The sequence below is a fragment of the Protopterus annectens genome, chromosome 13.part0 (assembly GCF_019279795.1).
Source record: "Protopterus annectens isolate FY-2018-M chromosome 13.part0, PAN1.0, whole genome shotgun sequence".
Classification (NCBI taxonomy): Eukaryota; Metazoa; Chordata; order Ceratodontiformes; family Protopteridae; genus Protopterus; species Protopterus annectens.
The window spans coordinates 658564294-658588093 of record NC_056747.1 but is presented as its reverse complement, the minus strand read 5'-3'; the positions used below and the strand labels follow the sequence as shown (position 1 = coordinate 658588093).

Sequence of the window (23800 nt, the reverse complement as noted above, 5' to 3'; positions counted from 1 at the left end):
TGGATATAACTGTAACTTTTCCTTCTGGCAGTCCCTTGTAGGAACAAGTACTCCTCCTGCATCTTCGTAAAGCTCTCGGTCAAGGTAAATATTTCTCTTGCTTACTGTTAACAATGTGTAATCAATATCTGATTCCTTTATCCCAAATCACTAAATCATTTGCCAAAACCTCTGCTAGGCCATTCAAGAGTCATTCTGTATGGTCTTGCCAAACTCCTCCCACACCTGGGTCTTTGCTTCAGTTACTGCTGCAGATGTTACCTTCCTGGCTTGTGTCCATTAGTCAAATCCAGAGACCCCCTCAGTGCTACTGCTGTATGGAAGATTTTCCTTTTAATTTCACAGTTTTTCCTCAGTGTTGGAGTCTATCAGTAGGTTCTAGGGTTACTGTGACTGCAAGCAATGATAGCCTTTTGGCTGCAGCTCATGGTTTCTGCCTCACCTATTGGCCCAGTCAACAACTATGTTCCTGTGTTCTCCATGTTTGTGGTAAAAGCTGTTCTGGAGGTGGGAGTTGAAATTATCCCCACCATAAACTTTGGCTGTGCATTCCTACAACTTTAGCATATATGTGGATTGCCCTTATCTCTTCAGCCACTTCCCCAGCAATTAGCCCAGCTTCTTGCCAAATGATCACTTGATGGTCCAGTCCTTCTGTTTGCCTGAGTTTCCAAAATGCTTGTCCTCAGGCCTGACAACGTGGTTACAAAGTCATTTGGTGACCTGTTAACCCAAAGTTCTGTGCTGTCATAATATGTCCTTATGAGTATCTCTGTGTTTGAACATGGTGCCTTGTTACCAGCGTAGAAGTACAAAAACAGTTCACCGCTTGGGTTCAGATTTGGCATCTTATTCAACACTGTATTCACAACATTTGAGAAGGCTCAATATTCTGAATAGCTGTTGGGTACAAAAGTAGTGCAGTTTTCCTATTTGCAAGTCACAGGCACATTGAGGAGATTCTGTAATTTGCTAAAACAAACTCCTACTGAACAGCACCAGTTTGGAGGATTGAGTTATTCCACACTCGCTTATGTCCTCTTCTGATAGTCAGCACCAGAGAGACAGAGAGAGAGAGAAGACCCATGTTTGAGAAATATGGTTCCAGAACTTGCTGATGTAGAAGACCAGTTAAATATAGGTAATACTTTTCACCCTGCCTCATAAGTTCTGGCACCTTACGCAGCAGTGAGGTAATGCTTCATGTCCCAAAAGCCAGTTCAGTTGCAAGTGTGTAGTCCATCCTAATCAACCTGCTACTTAGTTGGTATTGCAGCTAAACCCCAACTTTTATATTGTAGATGCTGAGTGCACACCGTGGCTTCTTGCAGCTTTTTCAAGCTTAGCCTGACCAGGTTACATAGGTCTTCTGGCTGTCAGACACTCAGATGAGTACCATCCCTGGGCCTTTCTGCAGTAGTAAGATTTGGTATCCTTGTGACAGACAAGGTTCCTGGATTCTTTAACTGAAATATTATGGGAGAATTCTGTATCATTGTTTGGAATTTCATCTTACTCCAGTCTGCCTAAGGAAACCCTACGAGTAGCATAAAGCTCAAGATAGCATAGATGTGATGTTTCACTAAAGGGCTACCTCTTACCTGGAATATTTTTTCATAAACATGATTATAATATGTAGTATATTTTTATACCAATCACTTCCAATCCACTACATCTTAAACACAAACTGGCCTTCTCTCTACTATTATAGTGTATGTTTTCAAGGTCATATTTTTAAATTTCTGACAGCTTCCCTAACCACAGCAGAATACCCTCATTATCATTCTTCCCTCAGTTCTCCTTCTACCTCTTACTATTTACCACTTCCACCTCTTATTTGCCCCAGCCCCTTTATATCCATCCACCATGTCACTCCCCTTCCACAGTCTGTTTCTCCCATTTCTCTCTTACCCACCTTTCCACCAATACTTTCACTCCTTCCTACTCCTCACTCACTTTTCTTTCCAGTTATACCTCACATGCCTTTGCAAAGCTAGACTCAGTACCCACTCACTCCCCTCCTCCCCTACAACTCAGTCCATCATGCTCACAGTACCACTTAAATACCTACCATCTCCCCGCCTTCTGTTTAAACACCCCCCAAAAAGTCCCCTTCTCCACCTCACGAAATTCTTAAAATTTCACAATGCATATGACTCCACTAATAAACATGTTACTAACTTCGTTGTACTGAAACAAACACAAGTCCCTGTGGTTTACCCTTTCCTCAACTACCTAACAAGCAGCTCTCTCAATACATTTCCTTAATGTAAGTAGCATTAGAATTAAGTTGGATAACTAGACTCTTTTCTTAATACCCCCATCCAAGACATAGAGATTGAAATTGTATCACTGAATCCTGGTTATGACAGACACACAATCTACTTCCCAAGGTACTGCTACTTCTACTAACTGTTGGATAGCAGATGAACTACAAGGGTACCCTAAGGAGCCATGATACCTATAAAACAAAGCATCTCTCCTGACCCTGAAAGCATTCGTCAATGACCACACTCTAAGAGAACTGACATCAACCCAGGTGACTGAGATTCAGTTAGAGATCCTGGCACTGGAGCAGCCAGGCAGGGAGGGGGGAGGGGTGATGGCTTGTCTCATGGGTGGAGTGGAGATGCTGTCAGGGACACATGCTTTGATATGATGTGATTTCTCATGCTTTGGGAAAGAGAGAATGCCTCTTGCAGAAGTGAAGGAATTTCTTTTGCTGCAGCCCATTACATGTCCCCTGCCTGGTGCTTTGCTGGGTGCAATCAGGGGATAGGGCAGTGTGTAAAAAAACTTAAACTACTCCTGTAGCTGTCTGAATGATTGACCCTCTTGATCGACCCTCACCTTGGTGAAAGAGAATGAATGGGTAAATTGGCCAGAAGGAGGCTAATGAACGACAATGACAGGCAGGCGATGCTAACAGAAGGGAAACAATGTCTTTGTCACTTTTAATGGCTTTTGTCATCCTCTTTGACTTCACCTTCAACCTTTTCAAACCGAACAACTCTGAAGCAACTGGCTACCTTACTGACCTTCTCCTTAACTAATTAAAGAGCTCCCCCAGACCCAACTTTAGGGCTGGAATGCACTCCCTTCTATATCTTTAAACAAACATTCTACAAAAGCTAACACTCTTAGCTCCTTCCTTTAAAGATCACTACCCTCTTTTGTTTTATCTAATAATGACATATAACAAGCCCCGTCCAAAACTTACCACCTTCATCCCCAAGACCCTCAAGAATGTTTTTGCCTTAAAACAGAATTTTTAAAACTAACTGACAATCATTACCATAAAAGCATTGACCCTATCAACCTTGCAAACTCCCTAACAGCTATAATCCTGAAACCACAGGGCAAATACTTCCCCAGAGTAACCCGGCTACTTGGGGAGAGTGAGAGAGAGCTAGACACACACACACACACACACACACACACACACACACACACACACACACACACACACACACACACACACACACACACACACACACACACACACACACACACAGAGTAAATGGCTTGCGAATAGCGTAAAAGTTTTATTCAGACTGAGATGACACCTGGCAAAAATGAAAAAACAAAGTCCATTTCCTGAAACCAGGGACAAGTTTATATGCCATAGAAACCTGTCCAGAAAAGCTTCTTTCAACATTTCACTAATATATATATTCTGAAACGTCTTTTGAACTTTAACACCATCCCAACTTAGAATATAACCGAAATATAGCATCCTCTTTGCCACACCAGCACAGCTTCTGGGCTGGCCATAGTACTATAACAGCATTATACATCTTAAATGATGATATCCTCTTGAACATGGACAGGTGACTAACAGGTGCTGTCTTGTTTGACATGACAAAAATCTTTGACTTAGGGGGTCCTTTATCTTTTTGTCTCATCTGGAATCTGCCAGGACTTTCTTCCATGGTTCAGAACTTTCTTGGACAACAGAAACTTTAAAGTCTGGCTAAAGTTCTTGTTTTATTCTTCTTCATCCCTAAACATAGCAGTACCTCAAGTGTCCATGTTATTCTTTGTGTTCTTCTCACAGTTTGTTAATAACCTATCCATAGACCTTCCACAGCTCAATATCATTTTATACACAGATGACAAATCTACAGAGGCAAATCTTTCCCCTTCTCCATCAAAACAGAACAGAATTCGTAGAAGACGAACTTTCACTTCTTTCACTCAAAAATAAACCTATACTGTATACAAAGAAGATAAAATCTATGCTGTTTGTTACCAAACAAAAACTTGTATAGAATTGCTTATGCTGCTATCACAAATACCTCCCTTTTAAACAGATTCTTTCTCTTTGAGCCTTGTATTTCATTGGTCCCTTACAGGCAATATTAAATTGACTGTATTTGTCTTTACCACTGTTCCTAGATGTTAAATACCTTTATTTTGCCCTACTGTTAAACCTGTTCTTAGGTCAATAATAATTTGCTTATAATATGATGATATACCCATCCACTGTTACCATAATATTTCAGTACAAGTGCTCCCCTACCTTTTAACAGGTTACGTTCCTGTGAATTTGTCGTAAGTCAAAAATATTTGTAAGTCCAACACTCCCATGACGCTTAACGGAATGTGCTCAAAATTGTACCAATAACCACCAAAAAGCACAAATATGCACGGTGAAGTTAAAAAAATATATATTGTACTGTAATCATAAACAGAAATAATCACCCTGTACAACAAAGGTGATTAGTGGAGTGTTTAATTAAGCTCCACTAGTACTTGACAGTAGAACAATATTTTTTGACAATAGTGTATTTTTTTACTAACCTTAAACAGTACTGTAATGTATAATAACATAGTACTGTACACAATACATAGGTAAAGGTTGATGATGAGTGTGCAGATGGAAAGCCATCAGGAACTGAGAATATTCAAAGACCCTTCTGTGGATTAGATGGCATTGGTTCTTCTTTTTCTAGTGTATTGTGCCCCACCTCAGCTTTCTTGAGATATCTATCGAGATGTCTGCACAACTAATTTTTTCTTATCCTCATAAATCTTCCTGTAGCAGACAATAACTTTGTAAATAACTGCACACACTGTTTTAAAGCTTTCAGTGTTTCGGTCCTGAGACTCAAAACAAACAAGTACCTTCTCAGTCATGTTGAAATCTTCAGCCAGCTGCTTACATGTGAATTTCTTGGGTTCCACAGCTTGGTGTTCCTCTCCATTGACTTCCTCCTGTCACCTTTGCTACTCTAACTCCATCAAATCCTCGTTGTTTAGTTCCTTACAGTGGCATTCCAACACTCCATGGATATCTTCTTCAGTTTCCAATTGCAGTTACCTGCCCAGTTCCACCATCTCATTGGCCACTGAAGTCACTGGCTGTATAGTCCTGTTCTGTTTGTAAATTGTGGGCAGAGGTTCTTCCAAACACCATTCATGGTGGTAGTCTTTACCTCACATCAGGAAGCATCAATGTTCTTAATTGCCTTATAGAGGTTTTAGTTCTTCCATAACACTCTCTGTCACTCCACTGTCACCTTTACAGCCTGTGTGAAAGCTCTGTGCAGGTAGAAAGCCTTAAAAGTTGCTATGGCACCTTGCTGCATCGGCTGAAAGTACTGGGAGGCAGGTACACCACACTGATGTTGTCATGAAAATTGTCCAGGAATAGTGGATGACTTGGGGCACTGCCTAGGACAAGCAGGATCTTGAAGGGCAGGTTTTTATTCCGGCTGTACTATTCCATCTCAGGTGAAAAGTAATGGAAAAACCAATCTTCAAAAAGAGGTTTTGTCATCCATGCTCTACAGATAGATTTCCACACAAGAGGAAGTGAAGCTTTGAAAACACCCTCTAGGGTCCTGGGGTTTTGGGAATGATGGATGAACATAGGTTTAATTTTGCAGTCACCAGCAGCATTTCCACCTAAAAGGAATGCAATTCTGTCTTTTGATGCTTTAAACCCAGGCACTGAGTTCATTTCTTTCTCAATATATGTATGTTCAGGCGTCTTCTTCCAGTATAACCCTGTCTCCTCAACACTGAAAATCTGCTCTGGTAGGTAACCTCAGTCATCTATAATTCCCGACAATACCTTGGGAAACTCCTTTACCACTACCATATCCACATTGGCAGCCTCTCCACCCACCTTTATGTTTCGCAGGTTTGAGTGAGGCTTAAATCTGTGAAACCAGCCACGGCTAGTTGTAAATGTTTCACTGCCAACGCTCTCACTGTCACCACATTTGTTCTGTAAATCGTCAAAGAGACTTATGGTCTTCTGCTGAATTAAGTTAAGAATTACATGTATGTGGTGCTGATACTGGTCCTCCATTCACACACTTAATAGTTTTTTCCATTTCTTCTATCACCACACTTCATTTCTTACTATCTTGGAATGTATTGGTATAGAACCTTTCACATGTTGCATAATGCCTTCTTTGCATTTTACAGTTGTTGAAACACTTGAGCGATTCATCCCAAATAAACTTGCTATGTTTGCAGTTTTTTCACTTGAGTCGCTCTGCTTTATAATGTACACCTTAGTATCTATGGTAATACTGCAGCACTTCTTGCATTCACCAGCACTACTATTGGCTTCCTCTCACACTTTGGAGGCATGTTGGGTTACTACTGTATTAACATTGTAAAAATAACCACTGCGCAGCAACATGTTTGGGGAGGTGCAGTACTACTGTTCAAGGTAGTAAGTCACGTCACAGAGAGACAAGTACGCTGTGTTTGTTTATAGGCCAAAGACTGACCACTAACACCAACTCTTGCATGGCAGTCGAATGTCAGACAAGTTTGTTCGCAAGTCTGAAAATTCGTAAGTTGAAAGGGTGTAAGTAGAGGAGCACCTGTAATGTTTTTACAGCTACAACTGCATCTTTGCTTTAATTGCTTCCTTTCTCCAGTCTTATCAGTTATTTTCAGACTGCTGCCTGCATCCATCTATCTAATCATTTTTTATACAGACATTAGATGGCCACAGTGTTTAAATATATTTCCATGGGTGTTATTAACCTATTAGATATATTTGTTGAATGTTCCACAGAATTTCCCAAAGATTGAATGTTCCACAGAATTTCCCAAAGACATAATTTTCTACTTGTCTTTTTGCAAAATATTTGTTTTGACAGTGTTGTTCCTGTTGTTTTTAAACCCACCCACCCACACACACACACACACACACACACACACACAATTTACTTTTCTTGTTTCAACACAATAAGGTAACATTACCATATGAATGGGATTCTATTCTAACTTTGATTTGTTTCACTTTACTTATTCCAAATGGAACTTAACTGTGACTGCCACATACCCCAGTAGTATATGCTACAGATCTCCATTCTGCAAGTGTTAATTTGTGTTTTTAGCCCTCTCCTGCCCTGTTAGTTTAAAATTCCCAGACTCTGATCAGAGTTTAACAGATTTTGCAGAATATGTACCCAATTAAAAAAATATATATCATAATTTGCACAGCAAAGTTGTGATACGGCTCAGTTGATGAGTGATCAGTTGTATTATTTGAACAAGCTACTCTTTCTTCATCTTCCTCCTGATTCAGTACAGGGTACATTAAGTTTCTGCGCTTCCACTTGAATTTGAGTCTCTTTGGCCATAGTCAGGGCTTTATCCCTCTACACCTCAGGCACAAGCAGTAAAGTTACTTTTAAATTCCAGTGATTATTTTGTCTTTGAACTGCAGCAAATATGAAATGAGTTATGAAAAGTTATTACTTTTTTCCATCTTTATCGAACATCATATTTCCAGTAATATGTTTTTTTTTGTTTGTTTTACAGGATTTTTGGACAAAAACAATGACTTGCTTTTTAGAAACTTGAAAGAGGTAAGATGATTTCAGAGCACAGTTTTAACCGCAGTAAATGCCTGTGATCAGTTTAGCTGTACATCTTTCTGTGGTGATAAGCAGTGTTTGCCTTCATTTTCTTTGTATAGTTGTAGAACTACAGCTTGGGATGCAGGCAATATGCCCTTGGGCTGTAGCTTAGTAGAAAGTTGGGATGAAAGGGTAAGGAGGGTCTGGATTTGATGCTGTGCTGTCACCTGTGTGAGTGACTTGTGTGATATAGAGCACAGAGCGGATGTTAATGCACAAGATACAAAAGTAAGTAGGTGTAGCTTGCTGTGACTTGATATTAAAGGGCTATGTGAGAAGGAAGTCTGCTGCTACTGTAATTCATTGTTCCTCAGAGGGATTGCCATTGAGGTAGCACTGCTGTGGTCTGTTGGATTTTGCAGGATAAGTTGCAGCAGGGCTTCATCTTGGGAGAGGGACATATTTACACATTGGCACAGTATTGAAATACAGGTTCCTTAGCAGAGGAGGTGCAGCAAAATGTGGAATCCTGAGGTAATTATGCATGTTACTGCCATGTGGGTTATGAAAGCATAAATCTATAGTAAGGGTAACAAAAGATGTTCTTCATGTTTCACTGTTGCAGTCATCACACTTGGGTTATATCTGCCTGCAGGTAGCCCTCTGTCAGCCTGAATACCAGAGACTTAGTATTTCTGCGTCGGTTGCTGTCGCTCCAGGACTGACGTCAGGTCGTCGGGTATAAAAATAGGCCGCCGACGACATTACATCAGTCTTTCTTGCCGAGGAGCCCAAAGCAGAAGCAGTACCCATGAGTGCCGGTCGGCCGCTACCTGAGTTTTCATTTCCAAATTGAATCATCCTGAAGTCTTCTAAAGCAAGGTACCCCATTGGGGATCCTTTTTTCTTGCTCTAACCGATGTCAGAAAAAGTTAACAATTGTCTTGCCTGTGGAAAGCAAATACCACACTGAGGTTTCCATTCTTACTGCGTCACCTGTTTAGGCCCAGACCACGATGTACCTCGCTGTCGGTTTTGTGCTTTGTTCAACACCCGAAATATTCATCATCTGGCCCTTATTGACGCTAAATACTTTCACTCTTGATCTCCATATTCCGAAATGGCTTCGGTAAGCCATCCGACTACCGATCTTCTGAAAAAACATAAGGATAAAGACAGAGACAGGCTGCACAGGTCCAAAAATGCCGACGACGCTTCCGTTAAGTTAGTTGCCAGTTTGCCGGAACTCAGTAAGGCACTTTCGCAGCCCCTAATGCCCGCTTCGATGGATTCGCAGGCCTCTACTGACAGCCATTTTGAGCCCAGTATGACGCGAGACTCTTCTTTGACTACAGAACCTGTGGATGTCTCTACCTTGGATGGGTCCAGAGCCGCTGTGCAGGCACCAGCTTCCTAGGAAGTTCTTCGCATTACTGATACTCGACACAAACCAACGACTTCTTTCTCGTCCTCAGTGCTGTCTAAAAACTACAGAGTTTCTAAAACCAAGAGTATGAGCTACGCCTAAAAACGATGACCCAAACTCAAGCACCTGTTTCCTTGCCCCCAAATGCTTAAAATGGCAGAAGACCTGAGTATGCTGATTAGGGGAAGCCAGCCTTCTCCTGCTAAGAGAAAGAGACCTCCCCCAACAGCTTTAACTGACCAAGAGTCCGACAACTCTGAGGTTTCAGAATATGAAGACATGCCTGTATCTGCTTATAAGGATTCGGATGCAGAGGACTCCATTCCCTCTGCTTCCCCTCCAGAGGATTTTTCTTTTGGTGAAACCCTACATACTTTAAGAGAGCATTTCCATTGGGAATGCCAGGATTATCCTCAGTCCAAAAAGAGACTCAGAGAATTTTTAGATTTGCCACAACGTAGACCTTTAGCTATCCCTCCTGTTCTGGATGGTGTGGATGATGTCTTTATGGAATTCAGTCTAACTCCTGATACTTTACACCCTGCTCCAAGGAAACCAGACCGGTACTACAGAGTCCCTGACTCTCACAAATTTCTTTTCAAAAATCCTACTGCTGACCCAGATGTCATTTCCCAGGGGCCTAAAGGTATAAAAGCAACCACAGCTAAGAATCCTACCCCTTTGGCCAGGGATTCCCGAGCTTTAGACAGATGGGGTAAAAAAGTATACACCTCTGCTACTCTCGCCATTAGGGCATTGAAATAGCAACATGTTATGGAACTTATTAAACAAAAAATATCTACCTTTACAGACTGTGCAGAAAATAAAGAATTACAAGAGTTTATGCATTCTGCAAGCCAAGTCAGCAAGCATACCTTGCAATGTGGCTTTGACACCCTAGAAGCATCTTGCAGGGCAGCAGTCACTGGTTCTGTACTGAGAAGGCATGCTTGGCTTAAGGAGCAGACCTTGCCAGACCATGTCAAATCAAAATTACTAGACACTCCTTTCAACAAGGACAATCTGTTTGGCACCAAAGCAGAAGAAGTTCTAAAAAAGATGAAAGAAAAGGCTAAGTCTATGCAGACAGTCAAAGATGTTTTGCAAGTGCAACCTCCAAGATTCAGTAGGCGTTGCCCCTCGAAACATTGATCCTTTCCAGCCCCCTCAAGGCCATCTCAACCTAGACCCAGGGGAAACAGAACCCCCAGATTATAGTCTCAGGGTATGCAGAGATCTAAGCAATGGAGTACCTTCACTTCTAAAACAGGGAGTGCTAAGCCACCCCGTTATGGAAAGAATTCACAATGACTTCTCAATTCCACTCCTCACCTCTGGCCAAGTGCTCATGCCCCTAGGAGGAAAACTTGCCCATCATGCAAATAACTGAACCTCCATCACCAAAGACCGTGGGTCCTCAACGTTGTATCCCAGGGGTACAAATTTTACTTCCACTCACTGCCAACCCCAAAAGGGATCCGAGACCTTCATCCAAACCAGTGGACAGAGGCACAAAACCAAGTTCAACCCTGCTCTCCATAAGAGCTATTCAACCTGTTCCCTGCAGAACAGATAGGTCAAGGGTTTTATTCCAGACTTTTCCTGGTACCCAGAAAAGAGGGCACTTGGTGCCCAATCCTAGATCTCTCAATTCTAAACTCCTTCCTGGTGGTACCAAAATTCAAAATGCTCACCCTTCAGCAGCTTCTTCCTATGCTGACCAAGGATGCCTGGTTAGCCACCCTAGACCTAAAAGAAGCCTATCTGCACATCCCTGTCAGGGACTCATGCAGGAAATACCTACGTTTCAGGGCAGAATCTATGCATTATCAGTTCACTGCATTTCCCTTTGGGCTTATCCACTGCTCCCAGAGTCTTCACAAAATGCCTGGTTCCAGCCATTGCCTATTGCAGACAGAGAAAAATTCAAATTTACCCATGATTGCCTGGTTTAGGCAGACAGTCAGGAAAAGCTGTTGCAGCACTTGACATTTGTAAAGGGCCTTCTAACCTCTCTGGGGTATACTATCAACGAAAAGAAATCAAAACTAGTCCCCAGTCAAAAGATTGTGTTCATGGGAGCAAGCTTGGACACAGCATCCCAGATGGCATTCCTTACTCCAGAAAACCAATTCTATCTATCAGGCTACTTCGCTCAAATGGCCACCAGAACCCAGCTATCCACAAGGAAAATCCTGCAGGCACTAGGGTTCATGGCCTCTTGCATTCTACTATTTCCATATGCCAGACTGCATATGAGAAACTTCAATGGTACTTAAAAAGTCTTTAGTGCCAACATTCTCAGGACCTGGAAACAGTCGTATGGATCATACCTTGTCTAAGGACAGAGTTTCTTTGGTGGGCAGCAGCATGCAACCACAACAAGGGATTTCCCTTTACTCAACCCCATGCTGCCCAGACCCTAACCATAGATGCATCGGGGGGGGGGGCACATCTGGACAGCAAGCGCATTCAGGGCCACTGGAGCCCAAGTCAAATTCAGCTGCACATCAACCAAAAAGAGATGCTAGCTGTTCAGCACACTCTGACAGCTTTCAGATCCCTACTCTCACCAGGACCCCTGCTAATAAAGACAGACAACACCACAGTTATGTGGTACATCAACATTCAGGGGGGATCCCACTCTTACCCATTCTGCAGGCTAGCCATGGCCCTCTGGAACATGGCGTAGGACATGCATATTCATCTGCAAGCTCAATTCCTGCCAGGCAAACATAACTATGGCAGATGACTTAAGCAGAAATCTCCTAGGCCCACACAAGTGGCAATTAGACCCCAGCACTTTCAGCCTTCTAACCCAGAAATAGGGGACCCTGGAGGTGGATCTTTTTGCCTCCCCCTACAATCACCAGCTCAGCAAATTTTGCACCAGGACACCTCACAGCAGGGCCTGGAAAGTGGATGCCCTATCCTTTCATTGAGTAAGCCTCTCAATCTATGCATTTCCCCCTCTGCCTCTTCTCACAAGAATATTACTCTAGCTAAGACAGGACAGACCAAGGGCAAGTCTGATTGCCCTGGACTGGCCATGCCAGCACTGGTACCCACTACTGCACAGCCTGTCATCGGTGCCACCTTGGTACCTACCCCAGATCCCAACCTTCCTCATTCAGCAGGAGGGACAGATCTTGCATCCGCAACTGCAAACCCTGAATCTTGCAGCCTGGCTTTTTCCCTGAATTCTCCCACATTGAACAGGCTAAGCAAGCAGGTGCTGGATGTCATTCTTGAAGCCAGAAGACCCAGTACAAGAAAATATTATGCTGATAAGTCGAAAAGGTATTGTTCCTGGAGTCAATCTAAAGGAGAGGACACAGCACTGCCCTCCTTACCTCTAATCCTGGATAACCTAGCAGATCTGCTCTGCAGAGGCCTATCCTTCCCTTCCATTAAGATCCATGGCTGTGCCATCTCGGCTCATTACAACACTGAGCCACCTCTATTCTCTCACCCACTTATCAAACAGTTCCTGAGAGGGGCAAACAACTTAAGGCCACCAAAGAGAGCCCCCACCCCTGCTTGGGACCTTAACTTTGTACTGAAAAAGCTCACGCTACCCCCTTTTGAGCCTGCAGCTTCAGCAGAGTTAAAATTCTTCTCTTGGAAAACAGCCCTGCTTCTGGCCATCACTTCAGCTAGAAGAGTGTCTGAGTTACAAGCACTCATGGCTGTGGAACCCTTCATTATTTTTCATGCTGACATGGTTTCCCTCAGGACTAACCCTTCCTTTATGCCTAAAGTGGTGTCCAGTGTAGCTCTAAACCAATCTATCCATTTGCCAACCTTCTTCCCTAATCCTCAGAGTAAAGGAGAAAGGATCCTGCACTCCTTAGATGTGCACAGACAACTCAGATTCTACCCTTGATAGGACTAAGACCGTCAAAAAATCTGACCAGTTACTAGTCAGTTTTGCAACAAGGGCAGAGGGCAAGGCCATTTCAAAACAAACAATTTCCAAATGGATAGCACACTGTATCCATTTCTGCTACAAACACCATGGGAAACCAACCTCTCAGGGGGTCAGAGCGCATTCCACTAGGGCTACTTCTGCCTTTACAGTATTCCTCAGGGGTGTCCCTACCAGGGACGTTCTGGAAGCTGCTACCTGGAGATGTTCTTCACGTTTCACTGTTACAGTCATTACATTTGGGTTATCTGCTTGCAGGTAGCCCTCAGTCGGACTGTTTATCAAAGTCTTGGGTCCTGCATCAGTTGCTGTCTCATCTTCCATGACGTCAGGTAGTCAGGGGTATAAAGCATGCAGCCGACGCCATTACAGCAGTCTTTCTTGCCGTGCAGTGCCCGAAGCAGAAGCAGTTCGCAAGTGCCGGTCGTCCGACTCCTGAAATTTTCATTTTCGAGTTTCAGAACCGAAGTCCTCAACAAAGCTAAGTACCCCATTGGGGATCCTTTTTCTTGCTCTAAACTGATGTCAGTAAAAGTTAACAATTGTATTTCTTGTGGAAAGCAAATACATCATAAAGATTTTCATTCGTACTGCATTCCTTGCTTCGGCCCAGATCACGACGTCCCTCGCTGTTGCATGTTCTTCGTCTTTCACTGTTGCAGTCATCACATTTGGGTTATCTGCTTGCAGTAGCCCTCAGTCAGCCTGATTATCAAAGTCTTGGGTCCTGCGTCTGTTGCTGTCTCATCTTCCATTACGTCAGGTAGTCAGGGGTGTAAAGCATGCAGCCGATGCCATTACATCAGTCTTTTTTGCCGTGTAGTGCCCGAAGCAGAAGCAGTTCGCAAGTGCCGGTAGGCCGACTCCTGAAATTTTCATTTTCAAGTTTCAGAACCGAAGTCTTCAACTAAAGCTAAGTACCCCGTTGGGGAAACTTTTTCTTGCTCTAAACTGATGTCAGTAAAAGTCAATAGTTGTATTTCTTGTGGAAAGCAAATACCTCACAAAGATTTTCATTCATACTGTATTACTTACCTAGGCCCTGACCACTACGTACCTCGCTGTCAGTTTTGTGTGTTATTTAAATGACAAACTATTCGTCGTCGGTATATTTACGCTTCTAAATATTGTGGTACTTGGTTCAATTATCCAGATATGTCTTCGGTAAGCCATCCGACTACCGACATTCCGAAAAAAAAGCAAAGATAAAGACTGAGACAGGCCGCCTAGGTCCAAAGCTGCCGACGACGCTTCTCCTAAGCTAGTCGCCAGTTCGCCGGTACTCAGTGAGATGCTTTCGCAGCCCCTGATACCCGCTACTTCAGATTCGCAGGCCTCTACTGAGACCCATTTGAAGTCCGGTATGGTGCGAGATGCTTCAATTGTGGAACCTGCGGATGTCTCTACCTTGGATGGGTCTGGAGCCACTGTGCAGCCACCAGCTTCTGAGAGTGTATTCAGGCCTGCTGACTTGCATATTAAACCAACGCCATCTTCTTCTTCAAGGCCTAAAACTCGAACCATGCTTAGAAAACCGACGCCCAGACTGCATGGACAGGCCTCTATGCCTAAAAAACAAATGATAAGAATGGCTGAAGACCTTATTACTTTAATCAGGGGAAGCCAGCCTTCTTCCTCTAAGAGACCTAGGACTGAATTTGCTTATGAATACTTCTGATCAGGATTCTGAAATTTCTGTTTCCTGTGATGACCAGGATTTACCCTTATCTACCTATGAGGATTCTGATGCAGAGGACTCTATTCCCTCTGCTTCCCCTCCAGAGGATTTCTCTTTTGGTGAAATCTTGCATACTCTTAGGGAGCATTTTTCGCTGAGAAAGCCAGGATTACTCTGATTCTAAAAAGAGGCTTAGGGATTTCTTACTCCTGCCCCAACACAGGCCTTTAGCTACCCCCCCTGTTCTGGACATTGTTGACGATGCCTTTTCGTAATCTAGCTTGGCCCATGACTCTTTACCTCCTGCTCCCAGAAAACCTGATAGATATTACAGGATTCCTGACTCTCACAAGTTGCTTTTTAAAAATCCTACTGCAGATCCTGAGACCATTTCACAGGGACCCAAGGGCATTAAGGCCCTGCCAAAAATCCTACTCCCTCTGATAGAGATTCCAGGGCGCTGGATAGATGGGGTAAGACGGTATACACTTCTATAACCTTGGCCAATAGGGCCTTAAACTGCCAGTTTCATTTGTTAAAGTATCAGCAGCATATTATTGGATTGCTTAAACAGAAAATGATGTTGATTCCTGACTGTACTGAAAATAAGGATTTACAGGATTTAATGCATTCTGCTGAACAAGTTGGAAAACATACTTTGCAATGTGGTTTTGATTCACTAGAGGCAATCCTGCAGGGCTGCTGTCACTGGGTCTGTACTTAGAAGGCATGCTTGGCTTAAGGAGCAATCTTTGCCAGATCATGTTAAAGCTAAATTGCTGGATGCTCCCTTAAATCAGGACTGCCTGTTTGGCAACAAAGCAGCAGAAGTACTTAAAAAGATGGAGGAAAAAGCTAAATCTATGCAAACTGTTAAAGATTTCCTACAGGTACAGCCTCCAAGATTTAGCAGGCATTGGCCCTCTAAGAATTGGTCCTTACCTGCCTCTTCCAGGCCTTCAGTCCAAACCCAGAACCAGCAGAACACCCATTCTTCAGTCCCAAGGTATGCACTGGACTAAGCAGTGGGGGCTTCCACTTCCAAATCAGGGAGTAGTAAGACTCCTCCCCCCCATGGTAAACTGTCTCAATGACTTAACTTTAAAACTTCCAAGCCATTCTCAACTGACTGCTCCTTTAGGGGGAAAGATTGCTCTGCAGGCAAAAAACTGGGAACTAATTACCCAGGGCAAATGGGTTTTAAATATAGTTTCCCAAGGATACAGATTTCACTTCCACACATTACCAACCCCAAACGGTTGGCCAGATCTACCCCCAAATCAGTGGGCAGAGGCTCAGAAGCAAGTACTCGCTCTTTTAATCATAAGGTCTATTCATCCTGTACCAGAAGAGGAATGGGGACAAGGTTTCTACTCAAGACTTTTCCTGGTACCCAGAAAAGACAATTCATGGCATTCTATCCTGGACCTTCCTATCCTAAACACCTTTTTGGTGATCCAAAAATTCAAGATGCTAACTCTTCACCAGTTGCTTCCTATGCTAGGCAAGGATGCCTGGTTGACAACACTGGATTTAAAGGAAGCCTACCTGCACATCCCAATCAGGGAATCTTGCAGAAGATACCTACGCTTCAAAGCAGGCTACATGCACTATCAGTTCTCTGCACTGTCCTTTTGCTTATCTACTGCGTCCAGGGTATTCACAATGTGCCTAGCTCCAGTCATTCCATTTTGCAGGCAAAGAAATATTCAAATATACCCATACCTGGACGATTGTCTAATTCAGGAAGAAAGCCAGAACATACTTTTGAATCATCTGGCATTTGTACAAAAGGTGCTAACTTGTCTGGGGTACACCATAAACGAAAAGAAATCACATCTTTGTACCCTGTCAACAAATTATATTCCTGGGAGCAAGCTTGAACACAACTTCCCAGATGGCTTTCCTCACGCCGGAGAAACAAATTCATTTGACAGCTTACTTCAAACTAATGACCACAAAAACCCTGCTATCTGCAAGGCAAATACTGCAAGCCTTTGGGTTCATGGCCTCCTGCATTCTCCTAATTCCATATGCAAGACTGTATATGAGTAAACTACAATGGTATCTAAAAAGCCTATGGTGTCAACATTCTCAGGATCTAGAAGCAATGATTCCTGTCATACCTTGCCTACAGTTAGAGTTCCTTTGGTGGTCAGAGGCCTGCCACCAAAACAGGGGACTACCATTCACTCTACCCCCTGCTGCCCAAACCCTAACAACAGACACATCAGACTATGCATGGGGGGCTCACCTGGCAGGAAAGTGCATTCAGGGCAAATGGAACCCAAGCCAAATGCACCTGCATATCAATCAAAAAGAAATGTTAGCTGTACAGAATGCTCTGACAGCCTTCAAGGACCACATTCTTCCAGGACAATTAATGGTAAGGACGGACAACACCACTGTTATGTGGTACATAAACAAGCAGGGGGGTACCCATTAATACCCCCTCTGCAGACTAGCCATGGCTCTTTGGAACATAGCCTTGAGCTACCGAGTGCATCTACAGGCTCAGTTCCTGCCAGGAAAGCTAAGTACACTGGCAGACGAACTAAGCAGAAATCTGATGAACCCACAAGAGTGGAAACTGCAACCAAAGACTTTCAAAATGTTGATAAACAAATGGGGGAGCCCAGATATAGACCTGTTTGCCTCCCCCCAGAACTACCATTTGGACAAATTCTGCACAAGGATTCCCCACAAACAAGCTTGGAAAGTGGATGCCCTGTCCTTCAACTGGAAAAAGCTATCAGTTTATGCCTTTCCTCCTCTGCCTCTCCTCTCCAAAGTACTACTAAAGATCAAACAGGACAAACCAAGGATGATACTGATTGCACCAGACAGGCCATGCTAGCACTGGTACCCCCCTTTTGCGCAGTGTGTCACTGCTGGCACCATGGCACCTCCCTCAGATCCCTACCCTGCTGTCCCAGCAGGGGGGCCAGATTCTGCATCCTCAGCTTCAAACCCTGAACCTGGCAGCCTGGCTAATTACTTGACCTCTCCATTACCATCCCTCAGTAAGCAAGTGTTGGATGTCATTTTGGAGGCAAGGAGGCCTAGTACTAGAAAATCTTATGCTGAAAAATGGAAAAGATTATGTTGCTGGAACCAAACTCAAGGGATGGGCACAGCAGCACCCAATTTACCTCAGATTCTTCAAAACTTAACTGAGACGCTTAACAAAGGCCTTTTTCTTTTTCCTCCATCAAAGTTCATGCCTCAGCCATTTCAGCTCATTACAACACAGAACCACCCCTCTTCTCTCATCCACTGCTCAAGCAGTTCCTCAGAGGGGCCAAAAACTTAAGACCACCCAGGAGAGCTCCATCTCCAGCCTGGGAACTTAACTTTGTATTGGAAAAACTCACTCTACCTCCTTTTGAGCCAGCTGCAAGTGCAGAGTTAAAATTCCTTTCTTGGCAAACAGCCTTCCTTTTAGCAATCACTTCAGCAAGAAGGGTGACTGAATTACAGGCCCTTATGGCAGTGGAGCCTTTCATCATCTTTCATGTGGACAGGGTGTCCCTCAGGACCAATCCCTTCTTCATGCCCAAGGTAGCATCCAGTGTGGCTCTTAATCAGTCCATTCATTTACCAACCTTTTTTTCTAATCCACAGAACAAAGGGAGCAGATTCTGCAATCCTTTTATTGCACAGACAACTTAGATTTTACTTGGACAGGACTAAACCTCAAAGGAAGTCTGAACAACTGCTGGTGGCATTTGCTGCAGGGGCAGAGGAGAAGGCCATTTCAAAGCAAACCATTTCTAAATGGATAGGCCATTGCATTCATTTCTGCTATAAGCACCATGGAAAACCTATCCCACATGGGATCAGAGCACACTCAACCAGGGCTGCATCTACCTCTACAGCCTTTCTCAAAGGTGTCCCTACCAGGGACATCCTAGAAGCTGCTACCTGGAGTTCTGTACATACTTTCACCAAGCATTACCATTTACCTATTTTCTCCAAATCCAGAGCAGTCTTGCAGGGACTTATAGCTGGTCCTAATGCTGTCTAAATTCCTCCTCCCAACCCTAGCTTTGGAAATCTACCCAAATGTGATGACTGCAACAGTAAAACACGAAGAACATAGTACAGTTGTGTACACTTACCATAAATGTAGATGTTCGAGTGTATTCACTATTGCAGTCCTGGTTACCCTCCCTCCAGCCCCCTGACTTCTTTTGGCTATATCTCTATTCTCCTTTACTATGCTTAAAAGCTTTTTGGTGTATTTGCTTTTTTGTTGGAGGTATAACCTTTGATATATATATATATATATATATATATATATATATATATATATATATATATATATTTAATTGCTTCCCATTAAGGGGGCACCTGACATCTGGGGCAAAAAAAACTGATGTAAAGGTGTCGGCTGCATGCTTTATACCCCTGACTACCTGACGTCATGGAAGATGAGACCGTAACCGATGCAGGTCCCAAGACTTTGATAATCAGGCCGACTGAGGGCTACTGCAAGCAGATAACCCAAATGTGATGACTGCAACAGTGAATACACTTGAACATCTACATTTATTGTAAGTGTGCACAACTGTACTTTTTGTGCCTTATTCAAACCTTGAACTATTCTTCGTCTGTTCATTTTCACATCTAAATATTTTGATACTCGGTTCAATTATCCAGAAATGGCTTCAGTAAGCCACCCGACTACCGACATTCTGAAAAAACGCAAACATAAAGACAGACTGCATAGTTCCAAAGCTGCCGACAATGCTTCTGCTAAGCTAGTCGCCAGTTCGCTGGTACTCAGTGAGGCGCTTTCGCAGCCCCTGATACCCACTACTTTAGATTCGCAGGCCTCTACTGAGACCCATTCAGAGTCCGGTATGCTGCGAGATGCTTCTTTGACTGCGGAACCTGCGGATGTCTCTACCTTGAATGGGTCCGGAGCTGCTGTGCAGACACCAGCTTCTGAGGGTGTATTCAGGCCTACTGACTTGCATATTAAACCGATGCCATCTTCTTCTTCAAGGCCTAAAACTCGATCCACGCCTAGAAAAACGACGCCCAGACCGCATGGTCAGGCCCCTATGCCTAAAAAACAAATAAGAATGGCTGAAAACCTTATTACTTTAATCAGGAGAAGCCACCCTTCTCCCTCTAAGAGATCTAGAGCTGATTTTCCTTCTGATCAAGATTCTGACATTTCTGTTTTCTCTGATGACCAGGAGTTCCCTTATCTACCTATGAGGATTCTGATGCAGAGGACTCCATTCCCTCTGCTTCCCCTCCAGAGGATTTCTGTTTTGGTGAAACTTTACATACTCTTAGGGAGCATTTCTGCTGGGAAAGCCAGGATTACTCTTACTCCAAAAAGAGGCTTAGGGAATTCTTACTCCTACCTCAACACAGGCCTTTAGCTATCCCTCCTGTACTGGACATTGTAGATAATGCCTTCTTGGAATCTAGCCTGGCCCCTGACACTTTACCTCCGGCTCCCAGAAAACCTGACAGGTATTACAAAGTACCTGACTCTCACAAGTTCCTTTTTAAGAATCCTACTGTGGATCCTGAGACCATTTCACAGGGACCCCAAGGCATTAAGGCTACTACTGCCAAAAATCCTACCCCCTCTGATAGAGATTCCAGGGCCCTGGACAGATGGGGTAAGAAGGTATACACTTCTGCTACTTTGGCCATTAGGGCCTTAAACTGCCAGTTTCATATGTTAAAGTATCAGCAGCATATTATTGGATTGCTTAAACCGAAAATGATATTGATTCCTGACTGTGCTGAAAATAAAGAATTACAGGATTTAATGCATTCTGCTGAACAAGTTGGAAAACATACTTTGCAATGTGGTTTTGATTCATTAGAGGCATCTTGCAGAGCTGCTGTCACTGGGTCTGTACTTATAAGGCATGTTTGGCTTAAGGAGCATACTTTGCCAGATCATGTTAAAGCTAAATTACTGAATGCTCCTTTAAACCTAGACCGCCTGTTTGGCAATAAAGCAGAAGTAGTACTTAAAAAGATGGAGGAAAAAGCTAAATCTATGCAAACTGTTAAAGATTTCCTGCATGTACAGCCTCCCAGATTTAGTAGGCATTGGCCTTCTAAGAATTGGTCCTTACCTGCCTCTTCCAGGCCTTCTCAGTCCAAACCCAGGACCAGCAGACCACCCAGGCTTCAGTCTCAATGTATTCACAGGCCTAAGCAGTGGGGGGCTCCCACTTCCAAAGCTGGAAGTAGTAAGACACCCCCCATGGTAAACTGTCACAATGACTTAACTTTAAACCTTCCAAGCCCTGCTCAACTGACTGCTCCTTTAGGGGGAAAGATTGCCCTGCATGCAAAAACCTGGAAACTCATTACCCAAGATGAATGGGTTTTAAATATAGTTTCCCAAGGATACAGATTCCACTTCCACTCCTTACCCAACCCAAATGGTTGGCTAGACCTACCCCCAAATCAGTGGGCAGAGGCTCAAAAGCATGTTCTCTCTCTTCTAAGTATCAGGGCTATTCAACCTGTCCCAGAAGAGGAATGGGGGCAAGGTTTTTACTCAAGACTTTTCCTGGTACCCAGAAAAGACAATTACTGGCATCCTATCCTGGACCTGTCTATCCTAAACACCTTTTTGGTAATCCCAAAGTTCAGAATGCTAACTCTTCATCAGCTGCTTCCCATGCTAGGCAAATTGCCTGGTTGGCAACACTGGATTTAAAGGAAGCCTACCTGCACATCCCAATAAGGGAATCTTGCAGAAAATACCTACGCTTCAGAGCAGGCTACATGCACTGTCAGTTCTCTGCACTGCCCTTTGACTTATCTGCTGCACCCAGTGTATTCACAAAGTGCCTAGCTCCAGTCATTGCATTTTGCAGGCAAAGAAATATTCAGATATACCCATACCTGGACGATTGTCTAATTCAGGCAGAAAGCCAGGACATACTATTAAATCATCTGGCATTTGTAAAAAAATTACTAACTTCTCTGGGGTACACCATAAACAAAAAGAAATCACATCTAGTACCCTGCCAACAAATTGTATTCCTGGGAGCAAGCTTGAATACAACTTCCCAGATGGCATATCTCATGTCAGAGAAACAAGTTTATTTGACAGCCTACTTCAAACTACTGGCCACAAAGACCCACCAATCTGCAAGAAAAATACTGCAAGCCCTGCGGTTCATGGCCCTTTGCATTCTTCTAATTCCATATGCAAGACTGCATATGAGGAAACTACAATGGTGTATGGCTTATGGTGTCAACATTCTCAGGACCTAGAATCAATGATTCCTATCATCCCTTGTCTAAAGACAGAGTTCCTTTGGTGGGCAGAGGCCTGCTACCACAACAAGGGACTGCCATTCTGCCCAAACCCTAACAATAGACACATCAGACTGTGCATGGGGGGCTCACTTGGTGGGGCAGTGCATTCAGGGCAAATGGAACCCAAGTCAAATGCACCTGCATATCAATCAACAAGAAATGTTAGCTGTACAGAATGCTCTGACAGCCTTCAAAGGACCACATTCTTCCAGGACAATTACTGGTAAAGACTGACAACACCACTGTTATGTGGTCCCACTCATACCCTCTCTGCAGACTAGCCATGGCTCTGTGGAACACAGCCTTGAGCTATCAAGTGCTTCTACAAGCTCAATTCTTGCCAGGCAAGCTAAATACACTGGCAGATGACCTAAGCAGAAATCTCATGGACCCACACGAGTGGAAACTGGAACCAAAGATATTCAACATTTTGAGAAACAAAAGTGGAGCCCAGAGATAGACCTGTTTGCCTCCCCTCAGAGCTACCAATTGGACAAATTCTGAACAAGGACTCCCCACAGACAAGCTTGGAAAGTGGATGCCCTGTCCTTCACCTGGAAAAACCTATCAGTTTATGCCTTCCCCTCTGCCTCTCCTCTCCAAAGTTCTACTAAAGATCAAACAGGACAAATCAAGGAAAATACTCATTGCAGTAGACTTGGCCACACCATCACTGGTACCCCCTCTTGTGCAGTGTGTCACTGCTGGAACCATAGCACCTGCCTCAGACCCCTTTTCTGCTTTCCCATCAGGAGGGCCAGATTCTGCACCCCCAGCTTCAAACCCTGAACCTTGCAACCTGGCTAATTACCCGAGCTCTCCATTACCATCCCTCAGTAAGCAGGTGATGGATGTCATTCTGGAGACAAGGAGCCCTAGTACTAGAAAATCCTATACTGAAAAATGGAAAAGATTCTGTTCCTGAAGCCAAACTCAGGGGATGGCCACAACAGTGCCCAACTTACCGCACATTCTTCAATAATTAACTGAGATGCTTCACACTGGGCCTTTCCTTTTCTTCCATTAAAATTCATGCCTGGGCCATTTCAGCACATTATAATATTGAGCCACCCCTCTTCTTTCATCCACTGCAGAAACAATTCCTCAGAGGGGCCAAAAACTTAAGACCACCCAGGAGAACCCCTACTCCAGCCTGGTACCTTAACTTTGTATTGGAAAAGCTCACTCTACCTCCCTTTGAGCCAGCTGCAAATGCAGAGTTGAAATTCCTTTCTTGGAAAACAGCCTTCCTTCTAGCTATCACTTCAGCAAGAAGGATGTCTGAATTACAGGCCCTCATGGTGGTGGAGCCTTTCATCATCGTTCATGTGGACAGGGTGTCCCTCAAGACCAATCCTTCCTTTATGCCCAAGGTGGTGTCCAGTGTGGCCCTTAATCAGTCCATTCATTTGCCAACCTTCTTTTCTAATCCACAGAACAAAGGGGAACGAATACTGCACTCCTTGGATGTGCACAGACAACTTAGATTTTACTTAGACAGGACGAAGCCTCTCAGGAAATCTGAGCAACTCTTGGTTGCCTTTGCTGCAGGGGCAGAGGGGAAGGCCATTTCAAAGCAAACCATGTCTAAGTGGATAGGCCATTGCATTCATTTCTGCTAT

At 43.7% G+C, this 23800-nt stretch overlaps 1 protein-coding gene across 3 annotated transcripts in view; it reads left to right on the top strand.

The window, feature by feature from the left end:
- Positions 1-23800, top strand: part of MYO1C (myosin IC) — a 1794562-nt gene that overhangs the window by 1551911 nt on the left and 218851 nt on the right. For all 3 annotated transcript variants that reach the window (XM_044054342.1, XM_044054344.1, XM_044054343.1), the window contains exon 16: positions 7795-7841. In XM_044054342.1, coding sequence (XP_043910277.1) covers positions 7795-7841 — 47 coding nt within the window. The remainder of the gene's footprint in view (positions 1-7794; positions 7842-23800) is intronic.